Source organism: Monodon monoceros, unplaced genomic scaffold (assembly GCF_005190385.1).
Source record: "Monodon monoceros isolate NGI ecotype Baffin Bay Population unplaced genomic scaffold, NGI_Narwhal_1 Super_Scaffold_1, whole genome shotgun sequence".
In the NCBI taxonomy this organism is placed as follows: domain Eukaryota; kingdom Metazoa; phylum Chordata; class Mammalia; order Artiodactyla; family Monodontidae; genus Monodon; species Monodon monoceros.
Genome location: NW_021703765.1, coordinates 7,340,219 through 7,360,334, shown reverse-complemented (window position 1 = coordinate 7,360,334; position 20,116 = coordinate 7,340,219). Strand labels below are relative to the sequence as shown.

The window sequence follows — 20,116 nt, the reverse complement described above, 5'->3', positions numbered from 1 at the left end:
TAAGTCAATGTTCTAGGGTAATTTTTTAGGAGGAGGAGATTGACTAAATATCTACTGCATGTCAGAGAATCTGGAAAGATCCCTTAGACCTTGGTGAAGAGCCTGAGATAAATTTATGGTAAATACAAAAATAGTAAACTACAAAAAGAGACAATTATTAACTCTAGGTAGGAAAAAAAGTTATGTAGGAGAGAATGCATAATCATTTTTACCATGGGATTCAACTAAGAAGAGTACTGGCAAGATCATTAAAAATAAACACCAAATATTGAAATAATCAAAATTTTAATATAAATATTTTGGAAGGATGGGTACATGGGAAAGGTATACATGTGTGGTGAGTTCGTGGAGAGCAAGACATCTAAATCAATAAAGAATGTCTAAAATTTTAAAAAATCTAGTAATGATATATTATACTATTCAGAAAAGTAGAAAAAATAATCAGAAGTGAAATTTGTTGTCTCAATGGAGGGAAAATGCAAAGGACAGGGTACTATTTTTTTGCAAAAAACAAAAAAAAAAACAACCCTTGAACAGCACACTTTGACTCTTTGAACTACATGCACTTATAAAATGAACTGAATGTTGCATTGAGATAGAAGCTACAAAGTATCACTGGTTTGATTTTTTTCTGCATTTAACTCTTCGTGTTAATATTATTCTGTAGGAATTTTCCCCTAATATTCTTTGATAACAACTAACAATCATGGAACTCTACATTTTATTCATTCAAACAACAGAATACAGTATATCAAGGTAAACATTTGCATGCCTTACAAAACCCAAGTCTGAAATTACATATAAAGCCGGAAAAAAATGTTCTAAAGAGGGTGACTATGTTACTTATCATTCAAACAGGGACAATAGGCAATAAATGGGGATTATTCCAGACATTTATCACCCATACCCCCAAATTAGATCTTTTCTTACAACACCTTACAACATAGTGCTTTAAATCTCGAAAAACATAATATGTAATCCAACCTTGAAGACTTGTAAAATTTTTTAAGAAAGCATTGCAGTTAATTCTAGAAGCCATAGTTCTACCTATTGGATCACTAGCAATAGAAAAGTTTTAAAAAAAGATTATTTTTACTTTATAAATGTATAAGAGCCTAGAGACTTGACTTAGAATAATCCAAAGAACAGACCAGTGGAAAAATGTATTAATTTATGCAAAAACCTGCATGTGAAGGTCAATACTTTCTAGACACTACATTCTAATAGTGGCCTAACTAATGATGATAATAAAATAATGGTATTACATGTTTCTATTGTTTTATATTTTTCAAAGATATTTTCTTATCTCTACTGTGGAAAGAAGCTAAACTTTGTACTCACTGTTTAGCACCTTCATTCTCACTATATAAGCATCTGTATTCTACATTATCTTCAATCTTGTTGGCATTTCACACCAGCAGTACAAAATACAGCACGTTATTAAAAATCAAGGAGAAGAAAAAACAAAAAATATCAAGGAGAAGCATTTTGATTACAGTGATTTCTAATTACGATGTGGACTCTACCAATTTGGAAAATTACTGTAATGTAGCTGTAGTTATTTTTTAACATAGTTCTATATAAACAAACATAACTTGGATGTTTACAATAAAAGTAAACCTATTTAAATTATTTTTATTTTACTTTATCTTGTAAATTGATAGTCGAAGTATTTTAAATGTATATGTATTTTAGTAATAAACTGTGAATAAATGTGAATATTTACTAACTGAAAACGCTAACCTCATCCACCTGCCTCCCACCCATATAAGCATGATTACAAGCTAATGAAATTCCTATGTGATTTTCTCAGCATGCATAAAGGCTTTTAAAAAATGTTCCAAGGTCTCTCTGATGATAATATAATCAATACCCTAATCATTGTAGGTTAATAAGATGTATTCTTTCCCTGACAAAACTGTGTACTCTATAATGACATTCAACAAATTTACCTACCTTGTCATTACACAGCAATTCCTTGTAACTGGTTACTTTAATGTAAATACTAAAACAAGGGCATTCAAAGGAAACACAGATTATTATTTAATGTATTATGTATCAGTATAAATTATATATGTAAAAAAGAATCTTAGGAAGCATCTTGTTTCCTAAATAACACCTTGCAAAAAAGATTTAAAACATAATTTAATTCAAGTCTGACCTTTCATTCCGTGGATCTGTTTTGATCTGTTTCCTTAGTAACAACTGGAATAGTAGGTACAACAGATTAGGGAAAAAATATATACATGTGTGTTTGTAGGTACATATATATATACACACATATATATATACCATATACCTACTATAGATACCATATATAGTGTGTGTGTGTATATATATATATAGAGAGAGAGAGAGAGAGAGAGCAAGCATAGTTTTTTATATATATTAGGTAGAGTTCACAACTCCAGCAAGTTAGGTATAATATTAAAGAGACTACAATGAAAGTGATTTGTTAAGTAGAATATCCAAAGAAAGAAAATGAATGAACGGAATTTCATCAGCATAACAGCTGACAGTGTAGCAGGATCAGTAGAGGAGATCAGAGAAATTTCAGCAGGACTTAGGAAGGTTCCAAATCCCCGAAAATATTCTGAGCCCTGCAGAGGAAGAATTTATAGAAAAGAAGGGACAGAGTAAATAGTTCTCATAAGTATTTTGAGTGAGAGATTTTTATAAAAGGTTAAAACACCCATGGAAAAAGAGATGAGTTTCAAGTGTTCTGGAGGCTTTGCAACACGTAAGGGGTTTGCCACAAAAATCTTCCCTGAAACCATATTGTAATGGTAAGAAATGTTTTACTTCTCACCTACATTAGTCATTGAGGATTTGGTTATCAGAATCTTCCAGAAAGTAATATTTTTATTAACTTTTAGGGAAAAGAAGTCATTTATCTTTTAAAGGATGTTAAGTTTGCTTCACCATGCAAATTGATAGATTCAGCCACGGAAACTTTCATTGATCTGATATAGTCAACAAAACAGTAGATGGTTTCCTTGTAAAACTGCCTTCCAACTTTGTTACAAATATATTTGTGGAAACACTTCTTGAATCCAGATATAAAGATCTATAAGCAAACAAAATAAAAATGAGAGCTAACTCTCATTGCATGTACGTAAGTACAACTGGGAGTGGTCGGTTTTACTTTTTCCCTTCTGAAATAGGTAGGGGCATTCACAATTTCTGTAATTCACAGATAACTGCACTATGTGGCGTGCATGTATTTAAAGATAAAACCATAAAATATCCACTGGCCTGCTAAAACTGTCAATTACAGCTTAAGAATCTGTCTAGACAGTATGAGAATTTGGTTTGGGATTGCTTTAGGTTATCATGAAAAGTCTGCAACTTTGAAACCTTAATGCAGCTATTGTGATGAACCTTTTAGAAATGAGGATCTTTTTTTTCTTTCTTTCTTTCTTTTTTTTTTCTTTGGCTGTGCCACACAGCTTGCAGGTTCTCAGTTCCCCAAGTAGGGGTTGAACCTGTGCTATGGCAGTGAAAGCCCAGAATCCTAACCACTAGGCCACCAGGGAACTGCCTAGAAATAAGAATCTTTTAAAGATGAGTATTAGAGACACGAACGATCATTATATTTGGTCATTACCAAACCATTGTGGTTTCGAGGTGACCATGACTGTTATTGAGTTTCACAAATACTTTTCATTGTTGCCTGCATCTAGAATTTGGACAATGGCAGGCATGGTCTCTAATTGCCCTGTCAGTCATAACATTAGGCCAAACTGTGTCTTTGGCCAAACTTTGAAGCAACAGAAGTTTCTTTGTACCTTCCTATTCTTTGATCCCTTTTCCTCGCTCCCTAACCCTCCCAGTGCTTTGCCCCCTCTCTTTTCTACCCTACCACCCTATACCACCACTTCCAACTATCATTCTTTTTCTTGTATTTAAATTTCACATAATTATTTTTTTAAAAGCTAATAATGTCTAGGTACCTGACTCTTTTGAGAGAAATTATATATTAAAAACAATTCTCAAAAGTATAAAAAATTCAATATAAAAAATTAAGTTACTGTTGGATCATCTACTACTCTTGCTCATAAGGCTAAACCAGGGATAGTGAAATTCTATATGAAATCAGAAATGAATTTATTTGAGAGTAGCAAAGGAAGAGATTTCCCTGCCACATTTATCTTCCTCTTGACCATTTAGTCATTCTACTGCCAAGTACTCTTCTGGACCAAGCGGGCAGAGTAGGTTCTAGAAGTGGGAAGAGGGAGAGAGCTAACCTAGACCTGCCCTCCTACTCTTTTTAGCCGGCTAACGGAAGATGTCTTGGAAGGTCATTACAGTCCGCATTTGTTGGCAACCAGCCCAGCTTCCAGGCTCCCCTTTACTTCTTCTAATAAAACTCTGAATTTCCCAGTAGGGTGCTTTGGTCCCACTCCTACCTAGCTCTAGAGGTGAGCCCTTAACTGACTTAAGCCTTTTCATCCTTTCTGGCCATAATGACTGTTTTATGATGGACAAGTAACCAAATGTGTTTGCTCTATCAGAACAAACTCTTTGTCAGACAGAAACAAGAATTATGAATTGCCAAGAGTTGTTGGCAGTCATCTTGGAAACACAAGGGAAAAGCCTGAATGAGAGTTAGGCTAACACCAAGGAAGTGGATCCAACACTGTGAAAGGGCATGCAGAAACTGTCTTATATCCATACTTAATTCTAGACATAATATTTAAGCCCTGGTAAATAACCCTTGCCTGAAGGTTGATCTCCCCTTGATTGTTCCATTACAGGATTCAATAAGTTTCCTTTTATGTGTGAGCTAATTAGAGTCAGGTTCTCTAAAACATTTCTGTTAAGAATGTTCTCTAGTTAAGGCAGTATTTTTCCTGTCAAACGAAATAAATTTGGTCAACTAGTATCCAAGGTAGACACTAAATAGTGGGAAGAAATTGTATAAAGAGCCATGTGCATAATAGTCATCATTAATATGCTCAGATTAAGGGAAAAGCTTAGACTCTAGTCTTTGGTCTACGAGAGAAGGTTGGGTAGTTGACATAAATATCCTCTCCTGCTCCATCTGAAGGCTGATTGGCAGGGACAGGAATTCTGTAGTTGTTGGTTGCCTAGAAAGACAAACACAAAGGATGTTAATAATTCACTGCATTTCAGCACTTAATAAAGACACTCAAAACATAAATCTCTCCTTAGTTCAACCATGATATAGGTCAAATTTCTAGTACAGTTAATTTCATAAAACATTCTCTTCACTGTATTGAACTTCTGTGAGGAATTACATTCTTGATTTGCAGAGTGGTGAGTGAGATACAACAGAGACCTAGCCTTGATTATCACTTGATATATTGTGATATAAATTACCTGTTTAAATGTAAAACTCCCTCTCCTGATGTTAGGCTATTTTGAAGAGAACCATTATTTGTATTTTTTATATGGAAAGTCTAGTACAGTATCTTCCCATAGTGGATAATCATTAATTTCTGTTGAATGGAAAAATAAATATTTTTGAAGTACACAGTGTGCTGGCTTAAAAATAAGCAACTGAACACAATTAAAAAATTACAGGGACTCCCCTGGTGGCACAGTGGTTAAGAATCTACCTGCCAATGGAGGGGAAACAGGTTTGAGCCCTGGCCTGGGAAGATCCCACATGCCGCGAAGCAACTAAGCCCATGAGCCACAACTACTGAGCCTGCGCTCTACAGCCCGTGAGCCACAACTAATGAGCCCGCATGCCACAACTACTGAAGCCCACACGCCTAGAGCCCGTGCTCTGCAACAAGAGAAGCCACCGCAATGAGAAGCCCGTGCACAACAACGAAGAATCGCCCCCGCTCGCCGCAACTAGAGAAAGCCCATAACGAAGACCCAACACAGCCAAAAATAAATAATAAAATAAAATAAATAAATCTTTTTAAAATTACAAAAATAAATGCACATTCACTTTCAAGATGATGTTATACAATCATTAATCTTCTCTACCTTAATTGGGTCACTTTGACCACCTGTATGTATGTGTGTGACAGAAAATACGTAAGCATAAGTGACAGAGGAGGGGAGAGAGTGGGGGCGGGGCAGAATTGAAGGGAGGAGAAGAGAGGGAGAGAGAGGGGTCTTTCGGTGAGTAGTCTGAAAATCTAGTGTGGTTTCAGTGTTTGCGAGGAGAAAGTAAAAGGAAAATTCAAGTGCTATTGTTTTCTATGTAGTTTGTCTAAAAAAATACCCCGCAGAATCAAGTAGGTCTAACTTCACAGACCAGTTTACTGTCTAACTTTCTAATCACCATTCAAATTATCATTATTCTGCAAAAGCCTGGAAGAGTTGAATACCTAGTGAGGAAGTTGCAAAGCGCCTTTCCTCCTCTGAAATTCACAGCAATAAATGTGGCTTTGGATTGGCTTGAATGGACAACAGCTAAGGACAGAGAAGGGATCCGGAAATTGCATGTGACAGAACACGGTTTCCTTGCGTGCAGGCATGGCAGGTCAGACAAGGTCAGACTTCTCCAGCCTTCGCACTTGGTGCCCAAAAGCAAACCATGAGATATTCAGAAAAAAATTTTTTTTTGTTTTGCAAAAAAGTAACTACCTAACAGAAAGAAGAATGTTAAACTGATAGATTATTAAGAAGTTTGAAGCACACACACTGGATTGTCAGAAACTTTTTAGTACTTGAGGTTTGGGCCGTGTAGCATTCAATGGCAAATAATTAAATTGAAGAGATATGGATGTAATTTTAGATAACACTCAGGGAAATGTTTTATTGTAAAATTTTGTAAACACAATAGTATGTGTTAAAGAGAATATCTGACCTATAGTGGAGACAATGAGCACGAAAATAAGTGTCCCTCTTATCTTCACACCCAGAAGGGAATTTCTCCTCTGTCAATTAAACATTAAGGGGCAGGGGCACGTAGAATAGGAGGACAATGTCAAGTTCACTCGATTCCTGCAGCCCAACAAAAAGGTCTTTAGCTTTATAATCTGAATATCCGTTAATTAATAAATTAATCCAAACATCGTAACAATAATGGATATCCTGCATTGCATTTTTCTACGTGCTTGCTATGCTTTTAGTTACATTTAATTTAATCCTCACAATAACCTCATGACATAAAAATATTATCATGCCCTGTACTGGGCCAGATATCATCCCCCCTAAATTTTTGTCCTTCCCAGACCTTCATTAATGTGACCTTATTTGGAAATAGGGTTGCTGCAGATGTAATTAGTTAAAATGAGGTCATACTGAAGTAAGGTGGGCTCTTAGCCCAATATGACTGGTTCCCTTATAAAAGGAGAAGAGATACAGACACACACACACACACACACACACACACACACACACACGGAAGAACGCCATGTCAAGACAGAGGAACAGACTAGAGTGATGCGTCTACAAGCCAAGGAATGCCAACAACCACCGGAAGCCAGGAGAGAAGCACAGAACAGAGTCTCGTCCCAAGAGGGAACTGATCCTGCTGAGACCTTGATTTTGGATTCCAACCCTCCAGAACTGTGAGAGACTAGATTTCTGTTGTTTCTAGTCACCCTCTTTGTGGTAATTTTGTTGCTGCAGCCCTAGGAAACTAATACAGATTTTGGTAATGTGCAATGTTGATTATTATTATCTAGTATAATTGCTCCTTTATTTATGTGATGTAAAACAAACAGTTTCAAAGGTATTAATAACAGGAGACTAGTTCAGAAAATAACCATTTCATCAAATAGCTGATACTGGAACAACAGGCAACTGCACTGGTTAGGTTATTGAAAGGAGAATAAAAAAGAAGATTGCTAACTGCAAAATGGACTGACTTTACATTTATGATGCACAAAACGGGGGGGGGGATGACAATTCTGAGAAAACTTACCCTATTCTGTGTGTCCCAGTACTCTTTAAATAGGCCTCTTTTCTGTCTCCTTCTCCTTCTGGGAAAACATGTACAAGAGAGGTAATAAGAATGACACTCCAGCACCAGCATTATTTCAGACGCTCTATAATACCTCACCTGTACCCGCAGCCCACACGCCCTTAGTGATTATGTTAAAGCAGCTGTCCACAGCGGTTTTATACATACTCACCCAAAATTCCACTGTCCTAAATTTTTTCATTTTTCGTACCTTCTCCAGTGTGCTCACAGATGGTGAAGGCAACTAAATGGATATGCAGCCAGTTCCTTAGTAATTAATCTCAGTGAGTTTACTAAAGAATGGTGCAGAGTGGGTTATTATTGATACATAAATGACTTAGAGATTTCCCACAATTAAAACTTCCTTTTAAATGCTAACAGTGCAACGTCTTGGATGACAATGACAGTACGACTAAGCTTTATGGAATCTTCCGGGAGTTTTACTAAACCACCTGTATGGATTACTTTATTCAGATTTCATCAAAAACTCTCTATTTAACGAGCTGGGGAACTGAGGCACTGTGAGGAAGAGTAATTTGCCCCAAATCACATGGTTGGTTATCAGCAGAATCGGGATTTGAATTCACAGCCCTCCTTCCTGACTACCAGGCTCACTGCTTCTACAGTCACACTGCGCAGCTGAAAACGGGCCATCCGAAACCATACTATTCGATAAACTCTCCACAGTTTCAACAAAACTTATAAAAACCTAACTTCAGGAGGAATCTTTGAAAAGAAAATACAAGAGAAGAGAGTAATGTAATTGAATGCAAAGATGAAATAACTACATCCAAGTGTATGGAAATTGTTATCATGGGGAGATGATTTTCATTCCCCTACAGAAAAGATTCTTATTGAACCACAGAGGGGACGGGTCAGATACAAAAATGTCGAGGTTTTTTTTAAAGATGAGGTTATAATTACTTCACAGAAATTTTGAAAACCTGGCAAGATAGTCTCTCTCCAGGGAAAGGTTGTTCAGATAATCACTGTTGACTCTGATGGTCTCTTCTAGTTGCTATGAAATCCTCCTACCATGTCAACAGAATCACAGACTATGTGCATTTATGTATTTACTTATTAAGTAGTATTTAAACAAATTATTTACTTACTTTATGTGTAAATTTACTATGTGCAAGTCATATTTCTAAGATCTTTTATATAAATTACTTATTCCTCATAAGAAATCTATGATACAGACACTATTATTATCCTCTTTTCACAAGTGAGGAAACAGACACAGATCTATGACTTTTGATCCTTTGTTAAATTATCTTTCACAAGGCTTGTTATATCATAATATAGAGTTAACTTTCCCAAGTAGGTCCAAATATATATATATACATGTGTGTTATATATATAAACAAATATATTTTTTAACATCTTTATTCGAGTATAATTGCTTTACAATGGTGTGTTAGTTTCTGCTTTATAACAAAGTGAATCAGCTATATGTATACATATAATCCCCATATCTCCTCCCTCTTGCGTCTCCCTCCCACCCTCCCTATCCCACCCCAACAAATATACTTTTAACATAAGCTTAGCATATACAATGTGATGAGGAAAAGAGAAGATGATTTTTTTCCCCAGTTTTATTGAGATACAATTGATACAATACAGCACTGTGTAAGTTTAAGGTGTACAGCATAATAATCTGACTTACATACATGATGAAACAATTTCCACAGTAAGTTTGGTGAACATCCACCATCTCATATAGACACAAAAGTAAAGAAATAGAAAAAACATTTTCCTTGTGACGAGAACCCTTAGAATTTGCTCTCGTAACAACAGGCATACATAATGTAGAGCCGTGTTAATTATATTTACCACGTCGTAGATTGCATCCCTAGCACTTATTTATCATACAACGAGAACACGAAGTTTAGAGTTAGATGATCTGCGTCTAACTTGTGCTCTGCAATTGACTAGTTATTTGCATCTCTAAAGGTCAGTCCTCTCACCTGTAGAATAAAGACAGTAAACATATTCCCGTTCTGGCTTGCTTGATTCTAAGGAGTTTCCCTGGGATGAGGAATGATCAGCGCTGAAACCCGGAAAGTCCCAGACAAACCAAGACACCCTATTTGCTGTGAACCTCGAAGCTGACTACAGAGGTAAAAGTAAGTGCCTAACATTTGCTCGCTAAATATTAAATTTCTTCCTACAGACTCAGGTGTCAATCCCTAGACTGTATCTCGGCTCCTGTCACGCTTACTGGTGCTATGCCTTCCCCTAGCCATGCTCACTGAATATGGTCACTATTCTGGTCTCTAACTGGAAATGACACCAACTGTGCTCCAAAGGCCTCATGCTCACAGGCTCCCCGGTGCTGGGCGTGAAGGAAGAATTCAGTCTCCTTCAGGCACCCTGTGATGTATTTTGGCTTCTCTCTAGGTCAGCACATCTGAAGCTGAAGCGGCAGGATTATTTTAAACAGTTGCTAAGACAGAGTTCAGAAGGTCATTGTTTAGTCCCTTGGGTCATTTTTCAAGTCGTTTCCATTCTAAGTAACGACCACAAATCAATACCAATGACAAGGTAGAAAGAACAAGTGCTTTTTGCTGTGTGGTGTTTGGCCATGGTTATGCATTCAAGTCCACTGATCTTCTTTTTATCACATTTAACCAAGTGGGACAAGATATTCTACAGTTCAATTTAGCTATTCATGTAAAACTGATGCATTTTCATGAAGCTAAATCCTTTCTGTCCAATATCTGTGACCCTCTCGAGGTCTGTCCTGTCACTCACTCTCTCCTAGCCATATTCCTTGTGTTCCCATGTGCTCCTGCTGTCGTATCTGCCCTCGGTGCATTTTTTAATCAACCAAGGTGAGGCAGTAGAGAAATCCTCAGTGTCACTAACATCCTTACCTCAATTTGCTAATTTCTGACCAGGGAAAGACTGGAGGGCAGCCCATGATGGACAGAAAGGAACCACGACAGTTTCATGTTTCAATTTAATTAGACAAATGCTTATGGACCATCCTTATTTGGAAAGATTAGCGCTAAATGCTATCAAACACTAAAAAATGAATAAAACATAATCCCTGCCATTATGAATAGAAGGGAAGCCAAGCATGGAAGTGATTAAACTACAAAGCAGGCTGCGAGGTGTGGTGGTTAAGAAGTGCAACACGATTCTGGATGGTGACATCATGTCTACTTGTAGGGAGGGAGAAGCAGGACAGCCCTCCCAGAGGGGACACGCATCCCACACCTTGAATGGTCTGCAGGACCAGATCATTCTAAGGCCAAATATGGGGGAAATCAGCATTTTGGTGTCATAACAAATGGGAAGAGTCAGGCGTGTTCACAGAATAAAAGTTGTAGTTTTAATACATTTTGTCAATATCAGGGGAGTAAGTAAAGTAGAAAATATGAATGAATATTAGGTTGGGGTCAGATTAATTGGGCTGGGGTCAGAACAAAGGGCACCTGTGCCACAAGGTTAGTGAGCTTAGCGTTATCCTGGCGCCAGTGGAAAGACAATAAACAAGTCTTAAACAGGGAGACGACGTGGCCAGTCTAGCTTTTAGAAGAGGAACCAGGAAAATAACAGATGAGTTAGAAAGGGGGAGTACCGCTGAAGTCAGGCGAGCAGTGAGGGGAGCCTTCGAAGAGGATACGGCGACGAGATGGGGAAACCGATGGGAAACCCCGTCAATAAGCACGCAGGACTGTGTGTGTGTGTGTGTGCGTGTGTGTGTGTGCGCGCGTGCATGCGTGAGTGGTAACATTACTGGGGGAGAAGAGTGGAGATGGATGTATTCCTTCACTCAACAAACATACAGTAAGTGCCTACCATGTGTCGGACATTCAAAACGTAGACATCAAAAGTTTGGTTCCTTCTTTCCTTAAGAATTTAATACTTTAGTTGGATCACAAGTATAAGGAATGATTCCAACCCAATATGACTACAGCTAAGATTGCAACAAATACCTGGACTGGTGAGTTGATGAACATGGGGCAGCTAAGAAGGGAAGAGTTAACCAAGAACAGCCTAGAAAATTGCCAAGTGTGCCACAGGCGGTAAAAGGTAGGAAACTTTAGAAGAGGCCAATGGCCACCTGCTCTCTCTAGGGCAGCCCCTCCCAACTCCTTTCTTCTCAATGATTTAATAAAGGCACCTACACTGATTGTTTCAGAGAATATAGAACCATTTAAAATCACGTTGCTTGCTTATTAGAATATGCATGCCACTACATCTCAGTCACCACTGCCACAATAAATATTTAATGAATGAATGAATGAAGGCATTATTACTGTTCAATCCTGATCTTCTCTCAGAATCCATCTCTCTCTCTCTCTCTCTGTTACACACACATACCTCCCCCTCACCTGACAGCCGTTTTCCTTTGCAGGAGGAGAGGAGAGACGGGGTAGCAGACAGAGCAGAGGCACCAGGCGGCTGGCTTTGTTAGTGCAGGGGTGCACTGCCCACTCCTACTAATGCCGAAATGAGTCATTCTAGCCTCCTCCTCCAACTTTAACTCCTTCTCTGCTACGTACAAGAGCAGCGCTCAAAGTACATGGACTCAGTACCTGAGTCATAAGACAGCTTGACCAACTACTGGGTTATTAATGGAGAAACTCCAGCGTCAGAATTACTCAGGGAAAACTAGATCCAGGAGGAGCTGCAATACTCACCTCTTATAAGGAATGGCAATGACGGTGGTAATTAGGATAATCAACAGCAACAACAAAGCTGTGCCTGCGGCCATGAAGAGGATGGATTGGTTATTGGTTTTACCTAAGAGGAAACAAAGTTATAGGAGGAATTAGGAATTCAGCTAAAGCCAGAAAGGAAAGGGAAGTGGGAAAATTAGGAAAGGGTATATTAATCATCATAGGGTAACAATGTAAAACAAAGATTCCAGTAAAAAATAGGATGAGATAGGGGAAAAAGATTTTTCTTTCAGTCTCCTAAATACTTCTGACTCCTCACAGATTTTCACTAGTTCCTGGATCTAATGGTGGGTTTGACACCTTATTGAGACCAAGAATAGAAAGCATTCAAGACAGATATCACTTCATTCTAATGAGCTCCTGATCACATACATGAAATCTTTTGTAGGAAAAAAACACATCAAAATAGTATATAAATGAAGATTACTTCTTAGTTCTATTGCATTAAGTACATCCAAGACACAACAGTATGTAACTTTGATGTTTATAAGTGGAATTTTGTTCAAGAAATATTGTCTACTCAATTACGGTTAATGATAAAAATAATCAGGAAAAGCATGTTACTTTTCCAACTCAGCGATTAACTGGAAAGAGCAATGGCCAGGGAATCTGAAATTCTCATCCTGGTTCTTTCACTGTTTAGCTGTTTGACCTCCAGCAAATTCCTAACCTTCTCTGCCAGCCTTCCTTCAACTGTCAAGTGATGCCAACACTTCTAATTACATCACAGAGCTGTGATAAGAGGCTAATAAGGCAATATTCAAATATTTGCTCACATCTGGAGCCAGATCCCATGAGGCCAGAGACCATTTCCTCTTTCAAATGTCCGCCTGCCCACAGCACACCTCACCCACCGCCACCCACAGAGCTCCTTACAAGAAGAAGAAACTCATCAGTATGTGTTGTTGATGGAAACAGGATTGAATTGAAACCGAGGCGCCATCTTTTTTTTTTTTTTCTTCTTTTTTTGCGGTACGCGGGCCTCTCAGTGTTGCGGCCACTCCCGTTGCGGAGCACAGGCTCCGGACGCGCAGGCTCAGCGGCCATGGCTCACAGGGCCAGCTGCTCCGCGGCATGTGGGATCTTCCCGGACCGGGGCACGAACCCGTGTCCCCTGCATCGGCAGGCGGACTCTCAACCACTGCGCCACGAGGGAAGCCCCGAGGCTCCATCTTTATGGCCATCCCTATATCTTTAGGCAGCGAATTTCCCAGGAAATTTGTAGGAAAGGGGCAGCTATGGCAGAGAACAGCACAGCTTCCCTCTCTCTTGAAATAAAAGCTCGAACGCTTGTACCCTGACTCCCAGGCTATCTGGAATCCCACAGCAACCTGTAAACCACACTTTTCACAGCATTCTTCCCAATCCTTCACTCAGATGATTTCTTCCTTCCTGACCCACTATAGCTGAGATTTTTTTCATGATAAGAGCTCAAAGTCTACTCCACTCATTCTTTTGCAAGCTTTACTGCAAAAAGAAACTAAGTCAAAAAATGAACATTATTTTTATGTTTTAAATTTGTTAACCTGTAAGGTGAATAAAGATAGAAAAAATATATGAACACTTTTAAAGACCTTGTATGTAGTGCCTAAGATAGGGTTTTGTCCAAATACGATGGGGAGAAGGAAAGAGAAACTTATTCAGAACAAAAATACATTGAACAACAACAAAAAAATACATTCAACCACCACTGCAAAAGGAACAAGGATATTTTTTCCCCGTCAAATATGAAATTAATGTTTTTAAGCTCTTGGCACATTATTAAAAGCAAACAAAATACCTGAAAGTATTTGCATTATAACACAGGCCTATAAAAGGACCGCAGTTGCTATGCTGACATAATTTGAATACAGTAGATGCTAAGGTTAAATTAAATAGGCATGGTGGAAAAAAATGAAAGTTATGATCAAAAAATTCATTGACAGTGTTTTGGGAAAATTATTTACCTGTTTTTTGAAATTTAGATCTTAATTACAGTAAAAAAAAGCCAATCTGGGTGGACTGCAGAGATCTAAATGTTTAAATGTAAACATAAGAATAAACTATAAGTGAGTATTATTTAATTTCTGTAATGAGAAACGACTTTCCAATTTATACAAATAAGCAAATACATAGGATTGACTGGGTCAAAATGAAAAATATCTGTAGGTCAAAATCATCACATGTAAAGGCAAAAAATTAGTATCTTTAACATACCTTCGCTATCAAGAAAAACCTATGTTAAGACAATAAGTAAGATAAAAAACAACTTATTAACCAAAAGTGCTTAAAGACAAGTTTGCATGAAAGGAAGAAGGTGGCAAGATGGACGACCTCAGGCTCCATTTGGGGAGAGAAATCTGCCGCAACCCGCCTCTGGGAAGAAATCGCTCTCTGTGCGTCAGACCTTTTCACGAGCTTCTTGCACATTTGATTAATTACTTTTTTCCTAAAGAAATGCTCAGAAATGTGAAAAAAGAGTTTTGTGGAACATTTATAAGAGCAAAAAGAAAATCCTTCTTTCCCAGGAGCACTCTAAAGTAAGACGACACAGCTGAGGGTCTCAAATGTAATTAGAATCACAGGGCAGGGGGACGGGGGGAGGCTCGTTAAACCACAGATGGCTGAGCTCCCCCCTCAGAATTTCTGACTCAGGAGGTTTGTGTGGGTCCCAGAATTTGCAGCTCCTGTGTGATGCTGGTCTGGGGCCACCTCCTAGAGAATCACAGCTATAGACATTAGGATCATGGGTGTAAAGAATCCCAATGAAATGGAAAACTGCTGACTCCAGATAGAAAGTTAAGTAAAATTTCAAAGCCAGAATTCACAGTTGTGCATGCTATGATGTCTCAATCAAGTATAGACCTTAGGATGAAAAAGCCTGCCAGGCAGTAACACGCCAAAATTTTAAAGTGATGATCTTCAGGGAATAGAATTAAAAGCGATTGTTTCTTTAAGCTTTTTGCTATTTTCCAGATGTACTAAATTATGTATTGCTTTTAATAATCAGAAAAAAACTGTACAAACACTTAAAGGTCTGCATGCTTAAAGCAGAATACTCTGCCAGTTTTTCGTGGTTATATTTGAAGTGCAGGATGTAGAGAGCGTCTTTGCAGAAGTGCACTCTGAGTCCTTAACAATTAAGATGGCGTTCTTTGCCAAGCTCCCAGCTGTATGAATTAAGTAGAAACCACTGAAAAGTATCTTCATTTGTTTCACACTGCTCACTTATAAAATCTAAATTTCAGATGCATTCCTTAATGTGACATATGTTGCCTCTTTTTAACCTCTTTTAGCAATGGGTGACCTGCTGGACTCAGATCCGTCTTCTTCACTCATCTTTTAACACATAGTGTTGAGGCAGACTGTGTACCTGGCATTAGAGATGAAATGGTGGGCACCGAAAAAAAGCATGGGAGTCTGGTAGAGATTCACTTACAATCCAGAGTATCCCAGCCTATAGCCAATCCTACTTGTTACCTCCTTCTCAGCTTCCCACCCCTCTGCTGCGTTACTGTGAACCAGCAGTACTTGGACCAGGCTGGTGTAAGCACCCAACTTGCTGGGCCCTGTACGGCTAAAACCAAAAAAAGATGGAAAAGCAAATGGGTGTGGGTGCTTTAGGGAGTTAATCAATAGTTCCTAACGTTCACTTTTTCCTAAATTCTTTTAATAGATCTTAGCTTGAGTAACGTCAGCCCTCAAGCCCCTCTCTTAAAGAAAGAAGTACTGTCTCTTCTCGGCAGCCACTATTTTGCTGATTTTTTTTCAACCTTCATCCCAATGCGGTGTTGATTCATAGGAGGACAAAAGTGTCGTGAACCATAAAGCCATTATCTTCCCTCCCATCAAGAAAGATAAATAGGACTCCCCTGGTGGCGCAGTGGTTAAGAATCCACCTGCCAATGCAGGGGACGTGGGTTTGAGCCCTGGTCCGGGAAGATCCCACATGCCATGAAGCAACAAAGCCTGTGCACAACTACTGAGCCTGTGCTCTAGAGCCTGCGAGCCACAACTACTGAGCCCACGTGCCACAACTACTGGAGCCCGTGCGCCTAGAGCCCGTGCTCCGCAACAAGAGAAGCCACCGCAATAAGAAGCCCGCGCACTGCAAGGAAGAGTAGCCCCCGCTTGCTGCAACTAGAGAAAGCCTGTGTGCAGCAATGAAGACCAAATGCAGCCAAAAATAAATACATAAAATAAATAAATTTATTTAAAAAAAGGAAAGAAAGGTAAATACAGTTAAAACAATTTAAAGCACGTCAGTGAGATATATAAATGAGTAACTTACTCGAGGACTGCAAACCTCCAGGCTACGTTTCTGCCAATGACAAGTATTTACAGCTGAGTTATAAACCCTTAGAAAGGCTTGGGATATAAATGCTTCCAGGTCCTTGCCTCAGAGCCAGGCGGGTAAGAGCAGGCATTGATGTTTACTATTTATCTTTTATTAGAGTCTGGGGTGGGGTTAGGGACTGGGGAAACCAAGCAACTTAGAACCTAAATATCTGGACCAAAAAACATGCTGAGAAAAACTCAGAGATCCTGACCCTCTACCCAGCCCTGGGCAGGTCATGGTAGATACGAGTAAAAGTTATTCTTGCTGTCTTACCTCATTAAAAAGAAGAGAAATGTTTGATTTCGCTCTATGTACAGATGGGATACACACTGTGTATGTTCCCACAGGATAGATGTGTGTTAGTTGACAGACTCAGTGCTATCAGGTTGATTCCAATTTTTGACTCACTGTATAATGCAAATATCCAATCTTCGTCCCATATTAGACACTGATTTTTTGAAAAAAATAGATGGAGGAGGGAAGCCTTCAGTTCTAAGTCCTATCTTCAGTTCTAAGTCCTATCTTCTAATTCTTTTCCCTGGAAGACCCCGGCGTAAGATCACTTGACCTTCTGGACACTTTTTTGGCAACTGCAAAATGATGATGCAATCAATCCAAGGGTGGCCATGGGGGTGGCTCTAGATAAAACATGTAGGGGGGCTTTATTTACATATTTAAGCACCACATAATGTAAGCTATTAAGAGTGAACTTATGTTTTGTCCGCACACATTCAAAATTAGAGTTAAATAACTAATTTCTATTCTTTTCACGTTGACATTCCATGTTGCACTAGTCATGTATAACAGAGGATGCTTGTCCCTGTAACTAGATTCACCTTTCTGGGGAAAGGTAGAAGTGGTGTTGATAAACATGTATAAAATGGTTGTAGCTTTGGAGGACCACTGGAAAAAATGGTAGTCTGAAGTCTGTTGAACGTTCCTGTATGCCTGAAATACAGGCATGGTAATATGATCCCAAGTTTTCAAAGGTCGACTTTCTTTGTGCAGACCGATTTTATATTCTTTGTAGTTCAGAAACCTTTCCCTGTTTTATAGCAAGAAGGTCCTAGGGAATAAATTATTTTCAGAGAATTAAAGGGCCATGACATCAACCTCTAATTTTTCTTCTGAGTGAATAGTAACTATTCCTCCTCAAAATGAAAGTATTATCGTATATGTGGAATCTAAAATATGACACAAATGAACTTATCTATGAAACAGAAACAGATTCACAGATATAGAGAACAGACTTCTGGTTGCCAAGGGAGAGGGGGTTGGGGGAGGAGTGGGTTGGGAGTTTGGGGTCAGCAGATGCAAGCTATTATGTACAGAATTGATAAAAAAACAAGGTCCTACTGTATAGCACAGGGAACTCTATTCACTATTCTGTAATAAACCATAATGGAAAGGAATATAAAAAAGTATATTTATACATGTATAACTGAATCACTTTGCTGTACAGCAGAAACTAACACAATATTGTAAATCAACTGTGTTCAATAAAATTTTAAAAAAGTATTATTAGATTTTAACTGAGAAACATAAGGTGCAGAGAATCTAAATAATTGTCCTGTAATTACAGAGCAAGCCAATGAGGAAGCGAGTTTCTAATCTTATGTACATGTTTTGCTGCAATGGTTTTGCCTCTCTTGATGGAAAATAGTTTCCCAAGTGACTTAAACACTTTAAAACTTTACGTCAGTTGAGAAACACATAGTCTAAGATAGGCTGACCACAGTAGCTACATTTTCTGGTGTCACTATGTGCACTGGCCGTACTCTGGGCCATAGTGCTCTACAGCGAGTGAAGTACGGTAAGGGTACCCAAGTCAGCATGTGCGGCACAGGGATGGCGAACGTTCTGATTTGCTAATTTGTTGAGAAAATTTTCAAGGCTGACTCCATCATATTAGATGTCTCACCTTTCTACCCGAGTATTCCTTAGTCTTATGTTCTATTTCTTAAAATATTTCTCCATTTTCATAAACAGATATTATTTATTAAAGGAGATTGTCATTTATACATCACAAGTCAGAATGTCAAGACCTGCACACTTCCTGCTCCCTTCTGTGGTGAATTAGTGTGCAGAAAAGAGTTAACGTAGCAGCCCGAAGACTGCTGGCCTTAGAAAGGCCTGCTTGCAAGGTTGGCTCTTGGCTAGTGTGTGGGAACTTGGATTTGGGGAGTGTTCTCACCATTTCTTAACTGTTAGGGTGGTTTATTGAGTCTAAACTGTTGATACAAACAATGTGGTTTATGCTAAACACCTGCTTTCCTTCTGGGAATTAGTCCTTCTGACTTTGCCCCATGCATCTTTTCCCTTTGCTGATTTTGCTTTGTATCCTTTTGCTGTAATAAATCGAAGCCATATCTTTGGAATGTAATCATCAAAGAAGAGAGAGCCCGTATCTTCCAATTCTGTGGGAAGGTAGAAGCCTAACTTCCAAGGGAACCTTGCTCCGAGGTGCAAAACTACCTCCTGGCGTAAAGATGTAAGAAGCTCATTTTTCCTTTGGATAAAGCCAATTAGCTAACATAGATGGTCATACCAGGTGAATTTAGGATGAGCTGTGTGTGACAAATGATGCTATCAAGTCCTCCTACTTGAGGACTAGTTACTGTTTACCTTGAGAACATGCATATAATGGGTTGTATCTGCCAGGCTTTACAAAAGGTTAAGATTTCCTTCTGTCTTTGCAGCGTCTTAGTGGACCGCCTGTGATGCATATCACAATTCTGGTTTCATGCTTATTCAACAATAAAATTGTTTTCTTTCCCTTCTTCCTTGGTGGAGCAGTTTTCTAGGTAGGGAGGAGATTTTGTTTCCCATTCTAATTCCCCAACACATTGTTGTTATTACTGTTGTTTAACCAAGTGTAACTCTACATTACTGTGTCACTATCATGCTTATCCATGAGGATATAATGGGAAATTTTTCAAATGTTCCACTGAAATCAAGATGAACATTTTACCCATGCAATAAAACATAAGTAGGCCTAACATACCATTTAAATTATTTATTTATTTAGCTGTTCAAGATAAAGGTCCATAAATGTGAGAGAATATAACTCTTCAGAATATTTAATATAGAAAACAGACTTCTGTGTTTTCGTGGTAGATTGTGAAGGCTAAGTCCTTGCTGTCCTTACTCTGATGGCTAATAACTGCAGCTCTGGGTCCAATGGTCATCAGTCAACTAGGAGAACTGGAGGGA

The 20,116-nt window shown here is 38.6% G+C and overlaps 1 protein-coding gene across 4 annotated transcripts in view; it reads right to left on the bottom strand.

Moving 5' to 3' along the window:
• Window positions 1–3,322: 3,322 nt before the first annotated feature.
• Window positions 3,323–20,116, bottom strand: part of CD226 (CD226 molecule) — a 101,996-nt gene continuing 85,202 nt past the window's right edge. For 3 of the 4 annotated variants that reach the window (XM_029220754.1, XM_029220763.1, XM_029220746.1), the window contains 3 exons: window positions 12,547–12,649; window positions 7,856–7,913; window positions 3,323–5,090 (listed from right to left, as the gene is read on the bottom strand). In XM_029220754.1, the coding sequence (XP_029076587.1) occupies window positions 4,977–5,090; window positions 7,856–7,913; window positions 12,547–12,649 (275 nt within the window). In that variant the 3' untranslated portion in view covers window positions 3,323–4,976. The remainder of the gene's footprint in view (window positions 5,091–7,855; window positions 7,914–12,546; window positions 12,650–20,116) is intronic. The other variant, XM_029220772.1, reaches the window with a different exon arrangement.